General features: G+C 30.3%; 2 protein-coding genes across 2 annotated transcripts; one reads left to right on the plus strand and one right to left on the minus strand.

Moving 5' to 3' along the window:
- Positions 1 to 1483: 1483 nt before the first annotated feature.
- Positions 1484 to 5318, minus strand: LOC145569114 (putative purine permease 4). Its single transcript, XM_081628482.1, has 2 exons — positions 4583 to 5318; positions 1484 to 2206 (listed from the first exon to the last, which is right to left on the minus strand). Exons 1-2 carry the CDS (start codon positions 5281 to 5283, stop codon positions 1747 to 1749), a joined length of 1161 nt encoding a protein of 386 aa, XP_081484608.1. The 5' UTR covers positions 5284 to 5318; the 3' UTR covers positions 1484 to 1746.
- A 14498-nt stretch (positions 5319 to 19816) lies between these two features.
- Positions 19817 to 22280, plus strand: LOC145567708 (remorin-like). Its single transcript, XM_081627069.1, has 5 exons — positions 19817 to 20104; positions 20612 to 20689; positions 20823 to 20910; positions 21399 to 21480; positions 21895 to 22280. The coding sequence occupies exons 1-5, from the start codon at positions 19960 to 19962 to the stop codon at positions 22087 to 22089; spliced, it is 588 nt and encodes a 195-aa protein (XP_081483195.1). The 5' UTR covers positions 19817 to 19959; the 3' UTR covers positions 22090 to 22280.
- The last annotated feature ends 436 nt before the right edge of the window (positions 22281 to 22716 follow it).

Genomic DNA, 22716 nt, shown 5'->3' on the forward strand with positions numbered 1-22716 from the left:
TAAAAAAGAAAAAATAAAAAAAAAAAAGAAAGTAGTTATGGGGAAATTTTGAGTGGGAACAGTTGTGGTATACTGTGCTGGTGTGTAACCGGCAAATATTGATGAAATTTTTCTGGTAACCAAAAAAATAAAAAAAAAAGGTAGTTTTGAAATTTAAGAAGGGTAATTTTGCAAATTGAGAAGGGTATTTTGGAAAAAGACTAATTTATCAACTAAGAAGGTCTTTTTCTTTATATATTACTATAGATAAGCGTATATATTGGCAGACTGCATACCATGTCAATTTCCCATTTTAAAGATTGTAACTATTAATTACATTTTTGAGGAAAACTATACATACATTTATTTTTAAGATACATTAGAGTGGAGGAAATTTTTTTCTCCAAGTTTTTCGATGCAATGGGACAATTTCTTTTTATTCACATGAATAGAATTTCTCAACATGCAAATTTAAAGTTCAAAAAACCTACACACATCAATTTACCCCACATTCCAACATATTAGGTGACTTACAATTAATTATTAATGCTTTACTTCAAATTTGATTATTTAATTTATACTTCTTACAATTTAAGAGATGAAAATAACTCATCATTCACACATCATTCACATTTGCTATACACAAGTAACACAACATCAACAACGTCACCACAATTTTATAAATCCCTCGGTCCTCACACATATATTGTAGGACTAAAGGTACAGACTCTGGCCAAAAAATGCACTATAATTATATGAAGTTGGGTTTCATTATATTGTGATATACACATACATGATACAACTTTGATCTAAATTGAAGAGCTAAGTTGGTTAAACACACTAATTTTACCACGAACTATCTCATTAATATTCGCGGTAGGAATCAGTTGTATGTATGTTAGGGTTCTATATCCAATGTCCAATTCATGTTTGCTCCCATAAAAATAGATAACTTGTGAATTGAAGACAATTTACTTATCAAATATTGTTTTAATTTGGTATTATTTAGGCATTGCACGTATCTTCTTGACTCTTGAGTATATAATTCATCCTTTTGTTAATATAACGTTAAAGCAAGTCGTAGACGACTATATATGAGTAGACATTAACATTTGTGGAAACTAGTGAAAAATCCTAGTCCTAATCCCATTTATAATTAATTGGTTACGTCCTTGTCACATTGCCTATCTAAGTAGCATATACAAGTACCATGTAAGTGTGATCTTAGTAGACTTAGTTATAGTTGATTCATATTCATAATTTGCATGTATTATGGTTAGTTAGTGTGGAACACAACATGTATTGATTGGCATTTACATTTACAGTAAGATCCGTGCACTCACGGTTAATAACTTAGAAAAGAGTCTAACATATTACACGTATAATTTCTAGAAGCATATATCGTATAATAATTTATTTACCCTAAACGCATGTTTCTTGATAACCCTCAAAATGGTAGAGTGATTGTATATAGCCTTATTTATGAGAATTTTGATATGTTAGATTTACTACTTTTGTTTACTTAGCTTATACAAAAAAAAAAAAGAAAAAAAAATGTGAAGATAAACCCAATTTAAAATACAATGCACCAAAACTGATAGCAAGTGTTCAATACCCATTGACACATTTCCATTTAAAAGTACAAACATTTTGTAAATAACAAAACAAACTTTGTATTGTTTTGTTTTTCATAACATGTAAGATGTATGTAACACTATACCATTGTTTTTGCTAGGCTTATTATTTCAAAAGATAATAAAATTAAGTTCAATGTTCATCAATTAAAATTTGGGTCATCTCTTTTGCACGATTTTTCTCATCATTCCCACCTTTTTCCCTATTCACATACAACCCATACACGTAGGAGCAAAACCCCCATGCACATATCACGGTGGACACAGCTTTAGGGCCGCTAAAGTTGTCTCCGTACACTAACACCCCGCCGATCACGTTCAACGCTAGGAGGGCAGTCATGCACACGCCACCCGTTAACGAGGTGGTCAGAAACACCATCCCCGCGGTGCCCATGAAGCACACTTGCCAACTTATTATGTTACCCATCACGGTTAGCCAGTACATGTTACGACCTAGGTCGTATTCGACCATGCTCTCCCTCTTCATCTCTTTGAAACCACCAGCCGCCGCCATTGCTATGGTGGCGATCACCGTTGTTGTAAATTCCATTACAAATTGCATCTCCACCACCATTTCATAGCAATACACCTCCCTATATAAAGAACAATATATGTGTAACGTTACATAAATTGTTTAATATTATTAGAAAATAAGATAAATGAAAATTAGTGTTTAATTAACTACATGAAGAGCATTATAATCAATTAGTACTTTTCCATTTTTTATTTATGTAATTAGGTCTTCATGGAGTTAAATACAAATTAAGACTATTCTTATTAAAGTTGCATAAGATTTTGACTTGTTAGCATATATGAGAGATTTCATGTGATGCGATAGCTTATAGATAGTCAATTAGCTTAGTCAAGAAAATGGATGTAGCTGACAACTTTCATTGACTCATACATTTTATAAAATTAAAATATAATTATTGGTATATATGTAATATGTTTAATGTTATTTATGAAAATATAAGAACTCTAAAATGAAAATGTAAATATAAATATAAATTTTCCTCAAAAATAAAATATAAATATAAATATATGGTAAGGAGGAAAAAAAATGGTATAGACGAATCATAAATAATAATTGTGAGAAATAAGAATTAAATAAACGTGCTAAAGATTATGAACAATAATTTGTGATCTAATAAGGAAGAACTACCCTTTTTTTTTTTTTTTTTTTTTTTTTTTGACAAGGAGAACTACATGTTAAGGAGGCCAGGCTTATGGGTAGTTTTATAACGTATTTCGACACCATTCTTGTTACAATCCAAACAATATAACAAGTAAGAAGTTAATGAATTACCACGTCATCCACTAATTCTTATTCTCACTTTTATTACCAAAACTATCCGTGTATATGTAGAATAGAATGGACTTTGCAAATACTTCTTTACTTTATCAAATGCAAAATTGTCTTTTTCTTTAAAAGCCACAAAAAAAAAATAATAATAAAAGATTAATAAACAAAAAATGAAAAAAAAAAAACAATAAAAAGTAAAAGGTGAATTTGTAAAGATCTGTGTTCAATTGCTCATTTGCTCTAGGCATATAACTAGTTAGCTTGTCATTCCAATCTTTGTTTTTTTAATTTATTTTTGGAATTTCTGACATTTCGTGAGTTTTGGTAAAATCTTTAAGTAGACGAAATTGGTACTATCCTACGATGAAAATTTGCTAAATCCAAATTCCCAAAAACTTTTTTTCACTTTCAAATGGATTAATTAACTTGAAAAGGAATACGAACAAACACAAAACATATGTGATTTATTACCCATTATTGGATTGATTTAAAGAAAAATGTAAGCAATTTATATATCCATAATAGGAATATGGCTTTGTCACTTTCATTCTCTTTCTAGTTTCGATCGTATAACATTGTTGGAAAAAAGATGTGGATAGCACAATTATTAAATCAAGCTAAGAAGCGATCTTCAGAAATTCAACTAAAATTGTTTTTAAAAGACATATATTGAATTCTTTTAATCCATCATCGTAATGTCAAATATAGATTGAGTACTATGGTTATCTTCTTATACTACATAGTTATTAATGGATTTTTAAAAGATTCGGAGTATTTTAAAAAAAAAAAAATTATACAACCTTCGTTTCTTAACAGATGCATCAATTTAAGTATTTACTAACTTTGAATACTTTTATGTATGAATAAATATACAATCATAAATGATGTCATTTTTTTTTATTGAGGAAATGATAAATAATGTCGTTATTTTAATTGTTATTGCTTACATCTCAATGTATATATATGTATCGGGATATATAATTTAAGATACATAGGGTCAAAGAAAGTTTATGAACAATGTAAAATTTCAAGCTGTGTATATCTATTGAAAAACGGAGAAAGCATTAGCTTTTTATAGTTGTTTACTCATTTTAAAATTAATTCCAAATTTCAGTTACTTCAAAACAGTTTATGTTGACCCTTGTCACATAACACATGTTTTGTAACGATACAATAAAAAAAAAATGTACAGAGAACTTCATTTTTTTTTTTTTTTTTTTTTTTTTTTTTTTTTGAGAAATGTATAGAGAATTTATGAATTACAAACAAGGGATTATTTTTTTAGGGACTATTTAAAAAAACAAGGGACTATATTTTTAAAAATAAAAAATAGTTAGAAGTTTTTTTTATTAAAAAAAAGTTATAAATAAATTAAACAAAAAAAAAAATACCAAATGTCACCTAAATAATAATAATAATAATAATAATTGCCCCAATAATAAGTTTAATGTCACCTAGTCTATAATAATTACCCCAATAATAATTTTAATTACCAAAAAAAAAATTCCCTCTAATAATTCTCCTAAGATAACAATCTTGCATGCAATTAATGCACGAATATGTACCAAAAAATGGAGACAGAAATTCACAAACAAATTAAAGAGTATACGTAATTAAATCATAAAATTAAGACGACATGAAAAAAATAAAAATAAAAAAAATGTACCTATAAATTTTCTCCATGAGAGGAAGATAAAGAGAGAAGAGCAATCCGGCACCAATGGTACAAAAATAGCCAATAAAATACATGCGCTTGGTGACACCCTCGGGACGATCATGGCTAGAAATTAAAGCTAATAAAACCGAACTTATGGTTAATAAAATCACACAATTTAAGTTGTTAAAGGTGATTTTTTGCTTAACAATGAGGCACGACAAGATTAATGTGAACACGAGTTGAGAAGATAAAAGCAAGGAAGAAGTTGAAACCGGTAAATAAGAAGTGCCCCAAGAAATTAAAAAATTGTTTAGGAAAAATAAAACTCCAATTATCATAGAGAGGAGAATTAATCTTTTGGTGAATTTTTTGAAGGGTTTTCTAGGGCTTAATTTAAACATGTAAGGGAGAACTATAGGGATGATAAGGAAGGGAAAGCCGGCACATTGGACCCAAGTCGAGACCCACCGGCTTGAGCCATTGTGGATGAAGTAAAATTTGGCTAAGAGTGAGGAGGCCAAGGAGCCTACAAAGAGTAACATATAGTTTAAGACTAGTAGCACCATGTAACGTTTTGTTGGTTTTTGGGACGACGATGGTGAGGATGACATAATTGGCATGATTTCGTCGGTGGTGGTGGGCGGTGGTGGTGGTGGTGGAGCTTGGTGGACGGGGGACGTTTTTTTGGGTTGAGAGGAAGGAGTCATCATGAAATGGAGAAGGATAAATTTTTTGGTTTGTTGAAAGAAAGAAATGAAGGGCTAGTAAAAATGTTGCAACTTTTGGGTTTTTAAATGTGTATGTCTTGTGAGCAGTGGACAATTTGTGTGAGTGTAGCTGTATTGGTGAATGTCTTGTGAGTTTTTTGTGAGGACTAAAAAAGTAAGCGGATTTATTTCCCTTTTAAAAATATTTTAAGGATACTAATAAATCACCCCTTTTTTTAAAAAAAAAAATGTGACTAATTAAATGGATGACAGTATAAGCTTAGTTAATAATACTCTCAAATGATTTAATATCTTCTTAAATGTAATTTATCTTTATTTATCAATGGGCTTTATTTTTTAAAAATGAAAAATCAGTCATGAATCATTCATTGTTCTCATTTTCACAATAACCTTAGTCTGGTTTCAAAACAAATTGAGGGGTTAGGGCATGTTCTGATTGACTAAACTGAGTTGAACTGAACTTATTGGAGCTTAATTAAACTAAACTAAACTGATCTGAACTGAAAATTAGCTGAAAAGAACAGGCCCTAGTCTAACTAAAAATAAAGTACAGAGTAATTATTTGAAGATCAAAATCATTAGAGGTTTTTGTTTTTCCTTTTGTTTATGATAATTTAGTTAATAGCTATTGATGAGTGTCATGAGCGATGCTCCATATTGTTACTTTTGGGTTTTTTTTTTTATAATTTTTTTTTGAAAGAATACTTTTGGTAATCTTTGCCTAGTGAAGAACAAAGGGTTTGATGACTATACAATTGATTGCATGATTTTATTTTATTTATATTTTTTTTTTCAAAAAAAAAACCCTTAAAAGTTTGGAAATGAAAAAACAACGGCTTAAATTGTACTTCAATTTGTATTATTTTACCAAGAAAAGATGTTTATAATGCACAGTTATATTTACCATATGTAGTTGAGTAAGGGTCTGTTCTCTTCAGATTATTTTTAGTTCAGTTCAGTTCCGTTCAGTTTTTAATTTTCTTCTCACATAAAATATTCAGTTTAATTCAGTTCAGTTCAGTCAATTAGAACAGACCCTAAGGTCTTGTTTACTTCACCTTATTTGTGTTGAACTAGAATTAATTTTACTGAACTAAATTTAATTTTGTTGAGCTTAAATTATTTTCACTTGTCTGAAATTAGTTATAACGAACTAAAATTATTTTTATTCAGTTCAATAAAAATAATTCGTGTTCTACAAAAATGAGTTCAATTTAATAAGTATAAGTTTTAGGGTCTATTCACTTCGGCTTAATTTCAGTTCAGTTCAGCTCTAATCAGTTCAGTTCAGCTCCAATCAGTTCAGTTCAGTTCAGTTCAGCTCCAAATTTTCCTCTCTCATAAAATATTCATTTCAGCTCACTTCAACTCCAATCAGTTCAGTTCAGTTCAGTTCAACTCCAATCAGTTCAGTTCAGTAAATGTAAACAGGCCTTTAATCAATATAAATCAAGAAATTCAAAAAACAAATGCTGTAGAGAATTAGAAATTTTAAGTGTTAATTAGTAAAAATAATTTAATTTCAACAAAAAATAATTTCAGTTCGGCAAAAAAAAAAAAAAAAAAAAAAAAAAAAAAAAAAAAAAAAAAACAAAACATGGCCTAAATCTTGTCTTTTAAAGGATTATACTTGTAAGACTTTATTTTTGTAAATTTTTAACTATGAATAATGATGTTAAATTATATTGGTGGTTAATTTCTCATTGTTCATAACAATACGGTCATGCGCCCATCCGATACTTTATACTCTTGTATGGAGGAGCAATAATATTGATTTCTTGAAAAAAAAATTGAAGAATTGACATAGAGACTAAATATTTGCATTAGAAGAGAGTGACATATGATACTGATACATAAACTTTTAATTTTTTTTAATAAACTCCTAAACTAGTATAGATACTACATTTAAGCCCCAAAATGTCTTATTTTACTCTTTGGTCTCCACTTCTACATATGACACTTTATTATTTCTCTCTCTTTATGGACCCTACTCCTACATATAATTGTTGAGTAAAATCACCAAAATAATAAGTTTAGAAAAAAATAAAAGTGAGCATAATAAAGGCTTTTTTTTTTTTTTTTTTTTTTTTGGGGTTGTTGGGTGACTTGTGGGAGTTATGTATACATAGGGAGTATTATTATTATTCTGAATTAAATGGGTGTATCCCTAATCTTTTTTTTAAAAGTATGACTAAACACTTATGAATAGTGTTGAGATAATTATGCCCTTTAAAATGTTTATTTACATATTTACCCTTAAATATAATTCTTTTACAGCATTTTTATAAATAGTGTTGAAACAATTACGACCCTTAATATAAACTTTATCAACTTAAGAAGTACTATTAGGTTCTCTCTAAGATTTCCCTTGGGAGGGTTTTTCTGGTTCTCTTTAGGGTTTCAACCTTAAGAGGATTTTTCTAGCCTCTATTGCTAGATTTTTTCTGCTTTTTTAAAAAAGGTTTTCCTTCACTCTTCTCTTTGTTTCTCTTTCTCTTTCTCTTTCATCTCTTTTGTGAATCTTTATAGGGGCTTTCATTGGTGTTTTTACCAGTTGTAATCCCCAAAAGCTTTTTAATTACTTTCAAGAATATATATGGATTCCATTTTTGAGATGGTAATTATTCTATTAGGGTTAATTTCTTTTTTTGTTTGTCTGCCGTATATTGAAGATTTAGGTTTCATAATTTTCGAAAATATCTAGAAGACCATAGGAGTATTTTCACTCAAACAACTATTCATTAGTGGACCTCAAGCCAAATTAGTTCTAACTTTTCAGATGAAGTTTCTTTTATTAAGGCAATTGTTGATCGAATCTGCAATATATCTAGTTCTAAGATGATATGTACTTGTGTTGGAATTCTAATTTTTCTAAGAGTTATTTGTCCCATGTCAGTACTGTTTGACTATCTTTATTACTGAAATCCTTTCTTCTTGTCGAAAAAATAAAAATAAAAAATATGACCCTTGACATGTTTATCTTCTTATTTTTCCTCATTAATGTTAGTTATTTTTTTTAACTCTTAAAAATAGTGTGCGAACATTTATGCATTAAAAATATTTATTTACTACGTATTTTCCATTATTAATCCTTGCAACAAATAAAGTTGTGATGACATAAGTCACATAAACATAAGGCCAAACCAAAAATACTTCCCGGATATAACTAGCTATGACCCGTGCATTGCGCGAGGTAGATGCCCTAAGCTAGTATAGTAAAAAGAAAAGTAGTTTTATGTATGTTTTGGATGAAAGTCCAATCTAATCTAATTTAATCTAATCCAATCCAACCCAATCCAATCTAAATTCAAATTTGGTTGCATGTTTTGAAATATTGAGTCCAATTCGATCCAAGATTTACCAACTTTTCATTTGACCCGCCAAATTTCAATCCAAAATTCAAATTGAAATTATCTTTTATTTACAAACTATTTTTGATGATGAGAAAAAAAAAATACAATGCAACCCAATATCTTCCATCCCACAAACACAAAATGACTTGAAAGCTAATATTCGATCTTGAGGAATAAAAAAAATAAAATTCGACAACAATAATTTGTAAATTATAAAATTATTCCATTTAAAAGAAAGTGATAAAACTCGTCAAAAAAACCAAAAAAAAATTAACAAAAATAAAAAATAAATAAATAAATAAATAATTGAGACAAAGAGAGAGGTGTTTATTTATAAGAATATTATGAACCAAAAACAAAGTGATAGAGGTATATATTTATAGGAAATATGCGCATATAAATATTTAATATACGTCTTTTTTTAGTATTAAGTTGAAAATTTATAAGGGCTGCATATATCTTTTTTCTTAATTTATTATTTTATTTTGTGAAATATTTTAATTAGTGTAGGACTAAGCTAAGTAAGTCTATGTCAAAAAAAAAAAAAAAAAAAAAAATACTTCACTAATAATTAACTACTCCGTAATTAATAGTTAATGCTTATGTGATAGGTATAAATTTTTTAATTAATAATAATGGAATACATGCATAATCCTACCCTCATTAACACCTCTGTCCTTACAATTGATTATAGTTGATTATATTATATAAACAAATGTGTTATGCATTAAGTTGTCTAATATATGACCTAAATATGGATTATTATTAGTAAATCACTTGGATACTATGTTGTTTTTTCCTTTGATTTTGTCGAATGTATTATTTTTGTCAATCATTAAGATATTATTATGTGTAAAGGTCAATATTTTAATAGGGGTTAAAAAGTCTTTTCATGAGGGCATCACTCCCTCGCCTCTTCCGGTAGATTATAAAGATACTCGTTACTTTTAATTGTAGAAAATGAAAAGTAGAGATATTTTTAATGATAAAGCAAGCCAGACAATAGAATTTTTTAATGTACATATCTTTTTGTCAAAATTACTCCATAGATATCCGTTACTCCAAAACTTTAGGAACTAGGAGGATACATAATCTCACCTGAATAATTTTTCTAGTTTTTATCAGGCAGAACTTTGAAATAAATGGTGGGCCAAATGTGATTTTTATCGCATACGTGTCTATTGTTTTTAAAGCTATAAATGTACCTGACGTATGTACAAATTGATACTTTCGGGACCAATAGATTGTTTGCTAGATAAAGTGATTTTTTTTTTTTTTTTTTTTTTTTGAAATTATTAAGGTCCATGTACATAAATTTCCCATGCCTCAGGATAGACGAATATACTAGATTTTAAAAAATAAAAAAAATACAACAAGCTTTATAAGTTATAACTAACCTAATCAAGGAAGCTAAGCTAATTTAAGGACAATGGCAAGCAAATCCGGCAACATACCACCAATAGGGCGGAAAAATCTTATCACTACTAAATTTCTTAATTCAAGAATCTGGTGTGATAGCTTTGGAACTTTCCTTGACCATCATCATGATTACCTTGACCCATGCTGATAGAGTGTAAAACATATTTCTGGGTATCAACCATTAACTTGGTATCGAAGCCAACGTGACACAAAGGTCACGGGTTCGAATCTCATCCACCCCCAACCTTCAAAGTGAAATATTTCGCGTGGGTTATGTGGAGGGTCCATGCTGCATCCACACTTCAAGCCCCACGCGCTATCGTGTGAAGAGGCATGATGGAGTGTATATATAAAACATATTTCAAGCCTTAATCATTAGCTTAACCTTTTGGTTGAGTTGGTCGGTTAACTTGATAGAGCTGAGTATAAAACATATTCCAGGCCCCAACCAAAAGCTTTAGCTAATTGTTGAGGCACAAGAATATGTTTTATACTCTATCACATGCCTCAACATCGACATTGTTCTTCCACCACCGCAAGCCTTGGTTATATTGAATTTAATGTTCCTCTGAGGGTTGGCATCCCTAAAGCATGTGAGCGAGCTAGATCATCATGGCCCTCTACTCATTCCAAGCTTGTAAGTGTTTTCTTATTTTATCTATGTCGTCGCGTAATCATAAGAGGAGATTGGCTAAAAATATCTGGCACATCAAGAAAAAATAAGGATTTTGTAACCTAATAATCATTGTTTGGATGGAACACTTACATTATTAGATTCATTGTTACGTTATTGACGCGGGTGCATGGAACTTGGTGGAGGAAGTTGAAGACGTGCCACGTGTTGTGACACGTAGCAGTGCTAAACTCCTTGGTGGTCACCTCTCGGGGTTGACTATCATCAAACTTGAGTAAGTTTTGTTTTCTTAGAATAAAGCTCCATGGATTCCATGTGTTATCCAAGAAAGAAACTTATCAACGTATGATGCAACTACTTCATTCAACCATATCTCCTTCGTTACAAGGAATTTTTAGGTGATTCAAGTTGGAGGTGAAAGTAGAGTTCAATATATAGCTTTCCAAAGACAAGTCACATAATGCTAAATTTGAGCAAGAAAAGAAGAAGTTATGGACGTTTGAAGTTGAGTTGTCCAGACAGTCGCGAGGAGCACCCACTCCCCTTACAAGGAGCGCCCGCTCCCCAAGGAGGAGCGTCCGCTCCTCAAAATCCCGCTCTCATGGGTGTCACTTGAAGTTTCAGTAGTGAGGAGCGTCGCCCGCTCCTACCATTTAGAGCAGTCACTCCCGAGGCCCTGTTTCAAGCGGACAACTTCTTTTCTTTTATGCTTCTTTTTGTTGTCTTTTAATCTTGACCTTTCGTTTGTAATCCAATGGGTGTAATTTAAGAACTTTAGGGTTTATTTGTAAAGCCTTTAAATAGGGCTAAGCTTTCTTTTGGGATGAAGTTTTGCTTAATTTTGAAATCATTGAGATTTTCTCTCTCTATCTATAATCTTTGTGATTATTTGCTTTCTTTGTGATTGCTACTTTGTAATCTTTGTGATTACACCTTATTCCTAGCTTTACTTTGTGTTAGCTTTGATTAAGAACCCCTATTTCATATATCTCGGTAATTGCTGAGATAGGTTTATCTTGTTTTGTTGATTTGAAATTGTTGTTATTTGATTCTCCTCCCCCCCCCCCCCCCCCCTCTTTTCTTGGTTATTTCATATTAGTTATAGATCGCCTCTTTATAATGAGGTGGCAATTTAGGGGATTTTCGAACTTATTATGAACTATGTACACTACACCACATCTATATTTATATCTATAGATATATATTAAAAAAAAAACGCTTCAAAAGAAGTCATATGACACTCTCTATCATTCATTGTTTCTCATTCCACGCAAATTAACTATCATGAATTAAATAACATTAAAAAAAACACGCAATCTCAAGTTTTAACACTACATGTCTTACCAAAAAATGATATCTTACTTCATGGTTTTTTTGGCAAACTAATTTTCTAAAATGTAGTGAAGGACAATATGAGAAATATAATTAAATTAAGAGATCAAAGATAATAATGAATTAAATGTATAATTTCAAATTTTGTGCAGTGATCAGGGGAATAAAACGGGCCCTAATACAAGTTAAGCATTAAATTAAATAAAATTTTCTTCGCTTGAAAATAGTTCTTATAAAGCACTATTATAGCTAATCCCAATAAAATTACATTACAAACTTAATATAGAGTTCAGGTTTTTTACAACTTTTTTGTAAGCGCTATTAAATCTCTATTTTAGTCAAGGAAAATTATAACATAATAATTCAATTTTGTATCCAAATAAAAATTCTCACAGTACTACCTACCATTTGAAATTTAAGGTTGTACGGAGTATTATTTTTCATAACTAATAAGATGAGACTGATGAAAAAGGTTCTAACATAGGATTTAAAAACTTGTATATAAACACACTAGAATGTAATTTACACAACAAAAGAAAATTCATTTCTCATATTATATAAAATCTCACAATATAAAATCATATCTTCCTCTAGTAAATGATTCACGGATAACAAAAAAAGATAGATTCAATCACATACACCACCAAATTTAAATTAGGACTTTTTCTCTAGCTTAATTTTAGTTTAGTTTAGTTCATTTCAGTTCAACTCAACTCAGTTCAGTTCCTAATTTCCGTCTCTCACTTCAGTTCAGTTAAGCTAAGTTCAATTCAACTCAGTTCAGTAAATCACAACAGGCCCTTACTCTATATTTATTAGTGATCATAGTACTGATTTTTGGTAATATAATGTGTTTTGAAGGCTACATAAAAAATAGTATGACCGAGAAACATGACACTCCACATACAAGTGCACTCTTGAGTGAGAGTTTGAAGCCACATGACACTCCAGACGTAGTGGCATGCAACCAGAGACGTGGCGAGTTCGCCTGATACTTGCACAAGCCGAGCAACCAGCCTCATGTTTCTTTTACATCACAAAAATACTCAACGTTGCGCCACTTTGCCCCGATAGCTAGCTTGTGCAAAACTCGATCTCACCTATTAGTCGATTACAAACTTTAAAGATTAAGTTGTCGGATTCTAGTATTTTAAAAATTAATCATGCTAATTTAATCATACAACTTATTTTCTTACAAGGCATTAAAACAACAAGATTTATGTTATATATGGAAAATCTATGTGACAATTTATTTTTTATGTCCAAATTTCCTTAGATTTTACTCTCTTCGGGTTTTTTTTATTTATTTTTTATTTTTATAAACTAGAATTGAGATTTTCCACTATTTATGTGTCATCATTAATTTAATTTTTTTTATAAATATATAAATATAATCATATACTCCCTCCATCCCTAAAAGAACGCCCCTTTTGGGGAGTTTTCACGGGTATTAAGAAACTTAAGTTGGAAGTATAAATGTATGGGGAAGCTGATAAAAATACATTGAAATGATAAATTTATATGGAGTTTGCAAAAAAGTACAGAGATAAAGTAATAGAAGTACATGGAAAAAGAAACATTTACATTGGGAAGGTAATTTTGCACAAATAATATTGCAAATAGGAGGGTATTTAATGCAAAAATAAAATGAACATTTTGGGACTAAAATTTGGCCAAAAGAATCATTTTTTTAGGGACGGAGGGAGTAACATGTTGTTGAGTTTGTCATAATGTCTACTTTTATACTCCCTCCGTCCCCAAATGATAGTCCCTTATGACCTATTTTTAGTCCCAAATTGATAGTCCCATTTGTTTTTTTCAAGTAACATTAATATCAATTTTTTTATCAAAATTCTCTCCAATTGCAACAATATTTGTGCAAATTTAACTTTTCAATGTAAATTTTGTTTTTCAATGTACTTTTATTACTTTCTCTCTCTACTATTTTACATACCCAATGTAAATTTATATTTCCAATGTAATTTTACTACTTTTATTTAAGTTTCTTAATTCCCGTGATTTTTGCCCATAAGGGACTATCATTTGGGGACGGAGGGAGTATATTATTATTTTTCATAAATTTTGCTAACCTCTAATCATTGATATTAATGATCAAAATTATATCTCGACAAATATGCAAATCTAACTCTAACTTATTGAAAAAACTGAGAGATTATGTGACTATTTGATTGTGGGCATTAGCTAGCACTAGCAGCTTAGCACAAGTACAATCTATGATAATATCCGCTTCAAACCAAGTTCGCAACAATTTATTTTTAGGCACTTTCCTTAAAAAATCTCATACTAATTAGAGTGCGAATTCACTTATAATAAAGTCATCTCTTCCTTATTTCTTCAGTGTAAGACTTGGGATGAATAACCCCAGCCCAGGACAACATTGTTGTATGAAGTAATAAAAAAAAAATAAAAAAGTAGCTAGTAATGGTCTAGTGGTAAAATATAACTCGGTAATAATTACATTATTTTTTTCACTCAACTAGGTAATACAAAAAAGAGCTCGGTAATTTACTATATCTAGTATAAATAACTTAATTAAAAGCAACAGCTATGTAGGAAGTTGTCACTACGATGATCAACCCATGAAATTGATTGACCTTGATTATTATTAGTTACTTGTTTGCCACTTGACGACGACGACGACGTCTCCGACCACTTCCCTGACCTCGATCTCGATTTCGACCCCTCCGCTGCCGCCTCAGCCCTTCTCTCCATTCTTCTCTTAATCACATATTCTTCCGGAATAAACACATCCATTATACTATAGTTTCTTGGTTAAAAACTAAGTATTAACTGCCTATTTGTAGTAACAAAAAGTACGTACAATGTGCTTATCTGCTTAACTCACTAATTAAATTATTTAAGCAGCAGCTATTTGTACAGTTACACAACCGTAGAATTTATGCCTAATTAATTAGGCAAATGATAGGAAAAAGTAAGGAAATTATATGTAATTAGTTGATGAAGAGAATAAAGGTGGAATGAAAATGACTTATATAAATAGAAGGGCGTTTAGATATGAAGAGAAACTGTGGGTTACAAAACAGGCAAAGTCATGGTTTTTGGTGCAATGTAATGTACTCGAGATTAACGAAATTGTTGTGAATTTATTTCTGTTGGCAAAGTGTATGTCTAACACCTGGTTTTTATGGAAATCATATATAATCATATAACAATGGAGGAAATTTCATGCTATATTGTTTAAATAAAGGAAAGTGTAATTATATAAGACAAAATGTAACGTGGTGGTGCATACATGCCTTGCAATGATGATGGAAATTTCTCTTTCCTGTCACATTTTTTGTTAGTCATGGAGTACATTTTTCCTGATAGCGAATTTGATTACCTAGTTTTCTTTTCAACGGTTGTGATTTGCATGAAAGGGAAAATAAAAAAATATGGTCTAGTTCTCATGTGAATGGTTATGATTAGAGGTGGGCAACGTGCCGTGTTGGGCCGCCGCAGATCGTGTCTTAGCTTGCCGTGTCTAGTGGTGGTTCATGTCGTGTCTGCATCTTGGCGTGTCGGGCCACCAATTAGCACACCCTAGCCCACGGCACGGCCCATGTGTCTGGCGTGCCGTGCCGGACACTGGGCCGTCCATAATATATATATATATATATATATATATATATATATATATATATATATATATATTTAACAACTTTTAAAATGGATAAACAATTTAAATTATTTTATTAATTTATGTTTATGTTTTTTTTTATTATTATGTTATTATTGTTTTTTTTTATTATTCTTATTTATATTATTATAGTTCTTTATTATTATTTATGTTATTTTATGTTCGTGCTTGGCGTGCCGTGCTGGAGGGCCAAATTATCGTGCCGCCTGCAGGTTTGAACCGTGCTCGTGTCGGATTCTTGAAATCGTGTTCACGGCACGGACCACGGCCCACTCCTCGGTCACCGAACCATGCCGTGTCGTGCTATTAGAAAGCTCGTGTCGTGTCGGGCCAATCTGCCCATGCCGCCCGTGGGCCGACACGACCCATGCCCAACTCTAGTTATGATCCGTAAAGGGATTAAGGGGTGATTTTTATTTTATTTTATTTTTTTTGACAAGATCTTGTTTACGTTTATATTAATGTAGGTATGCTTTAAGAAAAGTTTTTTACCAAAAAAAAAAAAAAGAAAAGAAATAAAAAAAATAGTCGTACAAACTCTAATGTGCAACAAAACTTAGCAGGGATAGTGGAACTCGGCACAATCCATTATTGTTGTACATGGGCTACGACATGAACGCTTTGGGCCAATAAAGGATATGAAACCAGTTTCTTTTGGGCTGGAATAATTAATGATCTTTGGGCTCATGCATATCACATGAGAAACCAAAATTCAGCTAAGAAAAACAAGTTTAGGTCGTTAAGTATAATACAATTTCTAGCTTTTGGTTATTAGATTTTTAAAATCATAATCATTAATATATTCTTTTGACCAAAAAATTACTAATCTAGATTGTATAATGAGTTTAAATATGCCGTTACACATTAGTTATAACTTTTGAGTATTGTTCATGTGATATAAAATATTCCAAAATTGTAACTAATATGTAATGAAAGTAGTATGTTAATTTTGAAAATTGATAGCACACATTTTCTAGTTTTCACATTTATTTATTACTAAACGATAACAAATTCATAAAACTTTTTATGATACCAAGTATTGAGTTAAAGAATTGAATGACATTACGTGTGACCCAATTAATGATTCAATGAACTAAGACAGGCAAAAAAGGAATGGAATCAGTTTTAAAGGCTGAGAGGTACAAGTGTTATACTAATTGAAAGACTAACGTCCTTGTAGTAACGAAATCAAAATGGCCGGTGAACATTGAATTTAAAGACTCACTTGAGCAGTTAGTCAGTTATTTTTTCCTCCGAGGTTGTTAGTTACCTTTAACTTAGCAAAATTCTCTACTTACGAATCCAAAAACTCAGTAGTTCTACTGATTTTACGGAGTAGTAAAAAATAAATCTTTTAAAGTTGTATTTTATTGGTGCTGTAAAGTTATGAAATACCGCGTTAGTAGTTTAATACTGTTAAATGATCTATAATGACACACGGTCTACTCCGTATTAAAAATGATAGAATGGTTTATTTGAATAGATAAAATGAAATTACTCTTATTTTAATACGACTTATATTTTGAATAGAAAAGAGTAATATTAGATTATCAGAGTTGTCAATGGTTAAAATTGGGCCGAAACATTGATGGTAACAAGTGGTTATTGCACGCTGGAACATCCAATACACACACCCCTCCTCACAAAATTTTTTGTGGCATTTTGAACTAGGGAACATTTTCTAATGTTCATAGTTTGGTGTCTATGTTGTTATTTCAGTAAAACTTAGTTTTTATAAGAAAATATCAAAGTCAATTATTATCTATAGAATTATAGAAATCAAGTAAATAATAGAGCTTTCGAAATATAAAAAGTAAAACGAATAGAGTATACATTAACTTCGCTCTTAAAGTAGCCAAGCTATAGGTTAATTTCTTGTATTTTAGTCGTGCCATCTTTATCAACAAGAAGAAAGTAAGCTACTCCAGTACTTTCCAAGTGAAAAGAAGAATCCTTAAAGAGCTTTTTTTAGGTGGCCAAATAAATGGAGAAATATTATAGGAATATATCAACAACTCAAAAAAGCAACTAATTAGCTAGTGAATCTATAATTAGTTCTCTTAATTACTCAATTAATTATGTGGACATAATAGAGTAGAGTGTAAAGTAGAAAGAGGTCATTCGCCACCCATAAATGGGGCCTACTAATTTGGGCCTTTGGATATGGTCAAAGACAGGCCACATACGATATTTGATTGATTATTTATTCATAAAAATCTTTAAGTGAACTTATTCTTTGGATATAGAATCCAATGGGACACAATTACATTACTTTCTCTTTTTCCCCTTTATTTTTTTTAAAGAAAAAAAAATATATTGAAATAATATGAGGGACACATTTCAGAATTTTATATCTTTCACATTTTACAAGCATTGATGTATACTATATAGAGCCGACATGATTCTTTTTTTTTTTTTTTATATTTTTTATGTACTTAATTCTTTCCCTATTTTCTTTTGGAGAGAAAGGTAAACACGCTATTGAGGTTTACTATGTCGAATTTTATTTGGTTTTAAAAAAAAATGTCGAATTTTATTTACCATATGTCCATATATTATCCCTCTGATTCCAGATAAACTTTGTATAAGGTAAGTTAGATAACTATGCAGGGCCATTTCCGATAATTTGGAGACCCTGTTCTAATTACAAAAATTAGGCTCTTAATAATTTTTAAAGAACCATTTTTAAATAAAGAAAAAAGCATTATTATTATTACAGAGTCTTTTTGGTGCAGCAGGCCACACAGTATAGCCTTATTTTAATAACAACAACAACAACAACAACAACAATAATAATAATAATAATAATAATAATAATAATAATAATAATAATAATAATAATAATAATAATAAAAGTGTTTAATTTTAATTGGAAATTTAAAAACTAAAATCAAAGACTTGAATTTGGAGAAGAAAGAATGTGAAGAGTTTGGATATGGTTTTGGAATGGTAGCCTTATTTTACGGGAATATGATAAAGATGAGATATTTACTCTTTTTTTTTTCTTTTTTTCTTTTGGACTTGAACCAACGAAATTTTAGGCCCTCAATTTTGGGGGCCCTGTTCTGTGTATCATAAAAAACATGCTCTAAGACAGGCCTGTAACTATGTGTATTCTGGTTACCCGATATATATAAAGTAAGTTTTAAGGTTAATTAGATCTAATCAAAGTTGATCAAGGTCAATTAAGTATAAACAATAAGATTAAAGTTAAGGATAAATAGGTATGATTGATTTTAATAAGTTAAGTTTAGATAATTTTAGGTGAATAGAATGCACCATACAAAAGATAGAGTACTAAGGACTTTAAATTATGAAGTAGTACTCTAATATTACAATTAGAAGAGTTACATAATTCCTCAAGTGCAGATAAAAATTAGCTTAGTTAATTTAAATTTTAGAAAGTGGTATATATAATGTATAGTATGTACTATTATTATGTTAAAATTGTGGCAATGCAATTTATAAATGACCATGGTTAAAATCGATATATTTTTGTACAAGTTTAAAAGCAAGTCAACAAATACTCAAATCGAAGAGTCTAACTCGAAAACAACCATCGTACCCAAACCAAACAACTTATTTGCCACCTGACCTAGAAATTGTTTTATATACCCGGAAGTACGGTGCACCCAAGAGTATTTTTTGCTCATTTCGATGATGATGTACGGTGCACCCAAGAGTATTTTTTGCTCATTTCGATGATTGTTGCTCATTTTATCATCAAATGAACAAACAAATACCCTTGAATGTATCGTACACCCCGAGTGTATATAACAATCTCTCCACCTGACCACCCCAAAATCCTCCTAGAAGTCCTAGTTGGGGTTACCATTAAAAGAAGATTATTTCCATGAAAGTCAAGATTCTATAGAACAAACCTATAACAAATAGTACTAGTCTTCATGCTATTTTTGATACAGTATCTAACACAACTCATACCTACACAGCACAACACAACACAACAAAATAATAATCTTTATAATAAAAATGATGAAATTTTTAATAATTTCAGAAATAAAAATAAAAATAGTTTGGTAAATCTCAGCTGTATCTTTGATATGCTCTCCTGGCACATCATACAATAAATTATTATTATTATTATAAACTCCTATAATTTCAACCTGCCCTCCACCTCTCTTTATCATCTCCTCTGTTTCTCTTTCTCTCCTACCACTCTCATTTCATTTCTTTCTAGATTTTTCTTCAATTTTCAACCAAAAACACCATAATTTTTGTAAGCAAAAATAACAGAAAAAATGGGTGAAGAAGAACAAAAGAAAGTAGAAGAAGTGAAAACACAAACTGTTGAAGAAACATCAAAAGATGTTAGTGAAGAAAAGAGTGTGATTCCTGTTGTTTCTGATCACAAAGAGTCTGACTCCAAGCCTCCTGCTGATGAAAGTAATTTTTCTTCTCTAACCCATAATTTTTTTTCGTTGATTAATTTTGTTTTGTTAATTTTAGTGAAATAATTGTGAGGTTTGGATTAGTTTAGTTCAATTTTCCTACAGTATTTAGCCATTGATTAATTTTTTGTTAATTTTAGTGAAAATTTTGTGAGGTTTGGATTAGTTTAATTTTCTTACAATATTTAGCCTTTGTTTAATTGATTACTCATTTTTGCTTAATTTGAAATGATTTGGGTTTCTAAATTTTAGTTATTTTGGTTTAAATGCTTACTTATTTTAGCCTAAAGTTCTTTAATTTGAAGAATTTTGTAGTTTCCAAGCTTTATAATCTAAGTATTTTGAGGGGTTAAATTAGTTTAATAAAAATAATTAATTTAGCTTTAGCCCCTAGTTTTATTTAATTAATTGATTTCTTTGTTTTTTTTTTTTTTTTTTTCTTTGTTGATAATATGAAGTAATTTTGGTGTTAATGAGTGATTAATTTTTGTAATTATGGCAGAGGCTATTGTACCAGTAGTAACACCTCCACCAGCTCCTGCACCTGAGAAAAAACCTTCAGGAGGTTCAATTGACAGAGGTATTTTACCATTTTTTTTTTTAAATATTTTTATTTATTATTACTCTTTTAAATTTTAGGTTACAAAAATAATTCTGTATTTTCGGTTGAAATTAAAATAAACTGAATTATTATTAATCTTTGCAAAATTCAGATGTTGTGATGGCAAAGGTTGAAGAAGACAAGAAATTGGCCCTTGTCAAAGCATGGGAAGAAAGTGAAAAATCCAAGGCAGAAAACAAGTATGTACTTTTTTCTTATTGTATCTGCTAACCATAATTTTGTTTACTAGTTTTATTATAACCTCCATAATTCTAGTACATCAGTTGGACTGTTAGGGGGTGATTCATATAGTTATATTAATTATAGAACGGTTTTTCTAACGAGTGCCCATGGGTAGTTATTACGGTTTATCTACTATAGAAATATCCTAAATATAAAATACGGAGTATGATGAAACTTAATAAGTGGTCATGAACACATTTTAGAAAATCGATACGAGTATTAAGATCATAGATTATCGCCTAAGCAATAGTTTAATGAATTTAATTGACAACTTGTATAGTTGTATAGTTGTACTTATCATCCTTTAATTCCAAGTTCTGTGAAGTTGTCAACTTTATGTGAATTGTTAATCATATTTGAAGTAATCTTAACTTATGAAAGTGGAGTTGCCAGAATATATATGCTTTGACAAAGATGATTAATTTGCTGGGTTTTTAATGTACAGGGCATGCAAAAAGCTGTCAGACATAGAAGCCTGGGAAAAGAGCAAGAAAGCTACATTAGAAGCTGAACTCAGACATATGGAGGTACTTCAAATATAACCTTTACATGTATTGATGTTTTGATAATACTTCCAGTTCTGAAACACTTTGACGGTCTGAAAATAATAGTCACATTATGTCAACACCTTTTTCCTCAAACACTTTTTAGTCGTATTATTATATGAGATGGAAGGAGTATTCGTGAAAATCCTGTGTGAAATTGGAGATATTGGTAATAGTCACATTATATCAACACATTTTCACTCGAATTGGTATTATCATCAATTCATCACCCTTTAGTGGTATTATCATATGAGATAGAAGGAGTATTCCTGATAATCCTGTAATGAAACAGGAATAACTGATGATAGTCACATTATATCCGCACCCTTTAGTCATTTCATTATTAATATTTTGGGACGGAAGGAGTAATATAGAAACTCGTGTGTAATGAAACAGGAAAAATTGGAGAAAAAGAAGGCAGAGTATGCAGAGAAAATGAAGAATAAGGTGGCAGAAGTGCACAAATTAGCAGAAGAAAAGAGAGCAATGATTGAAGCCCAGAAAGGAGAAGAGCTACTTAAAGCAGAAGAATGTGCTGCTAAATTCCGTGTTACTGGCCATGTACCAAAGAAATTTCTTGGCTGCTTTTAGTTGCTGGTTTATTAATTAATTCTAGTACAAAAAAAATTGAAAGTAATTGTGTAATTTATTTATTTTTATAAGTTTTTTTTTTTCAATTGTTTGGGTGTCTGGATTTGGTTTGTCAATGTGTACAGTGAAGATTTTGTCTGGTGTGGTTAATTACTTATCAGTAAATTATGTTCAGTGTTTGACTGTTTGCACATTACTATGGGTAATTTTGATCATCTTTGTTTATTGTTTTCACTTTTATTTTTATATTGTTTTTAATTATTTTTTTTCAATTTTTAAAGAAGGGTGGGGCTGAAGTTCAGGCCCCATTTTTGAAAAAAACAGATACCAACTACTAAGTGATATTCCTGTCAATTTTTTAGGGAAAAAGTGAAAATTTGAAAGGGTGTAAATTTTGATATGTTTTGCCGACATATACTTTTAGAAAACAAATGTTGTGCCAACGATATCATTAGAGGTAGGGCTAACCTTCTTCTAATTGTTCTCCCATCATCCAAAAACACCCTAACTTTCAACTCTTTCTAACTGAGTTTAAGACAAACACAAACCATAAAAGAAATTAAGAAAACTCCCTAGATGTTTCTTTAAACTGTTTTAAGTTGTTTCACATCTTATTTCACGAGCCAA

This window comes from Chenopodium album, chromosome 11 (assembly GCF_948465745.1).
Source record: "Chenopodium album chromosome 11, dcCheAlbu1.1, whole genome shotgun sequence".
Classification (NCBI taxonomy): Eukaryota; Viridiplantae; Streptophyta; class Magnoliopsida; order Caryophyllales; family Amaranthaceae; genus Chenopodium; species Chenopodium album.

Coding starts and splice junctions, on each gene's coding strand:
- LOC145569114 (XM_081628482.1), bottom strand. CDS start 5,283: ATGATGACTCCTTCCTCTCAACCCAAAAAAACGTCCCCCGTCCACCAA. Junction 2,207..4,582: donor CTCATGGAGAAAATTTATAG/GTACATTTTTTT, acceptor TTCTTTATATAG/GGAGGTGTATTGCTATGAAA.
- LOC145567708 (XM_081627069.1), top strand. CDS start 19,960: ATGGGTGAAGAAGAACAAAAGAAAGTAGAAGAAGTGAAAACACAAACT. Junction 20,911..21,398: donor AAATCCAAGGCAGAAAACAA/GTATGTACTTTT, acceptor TTTAATGTACAG/GGCATGCAAAAAGCTGTCAG. Junction 21,481..21,894: donor CTGAACTCAGACATATGGAG/GTACTTCAAATA, acceptor GTAATGAAACAG/GAAAAATTGGAGAAAAAGAA.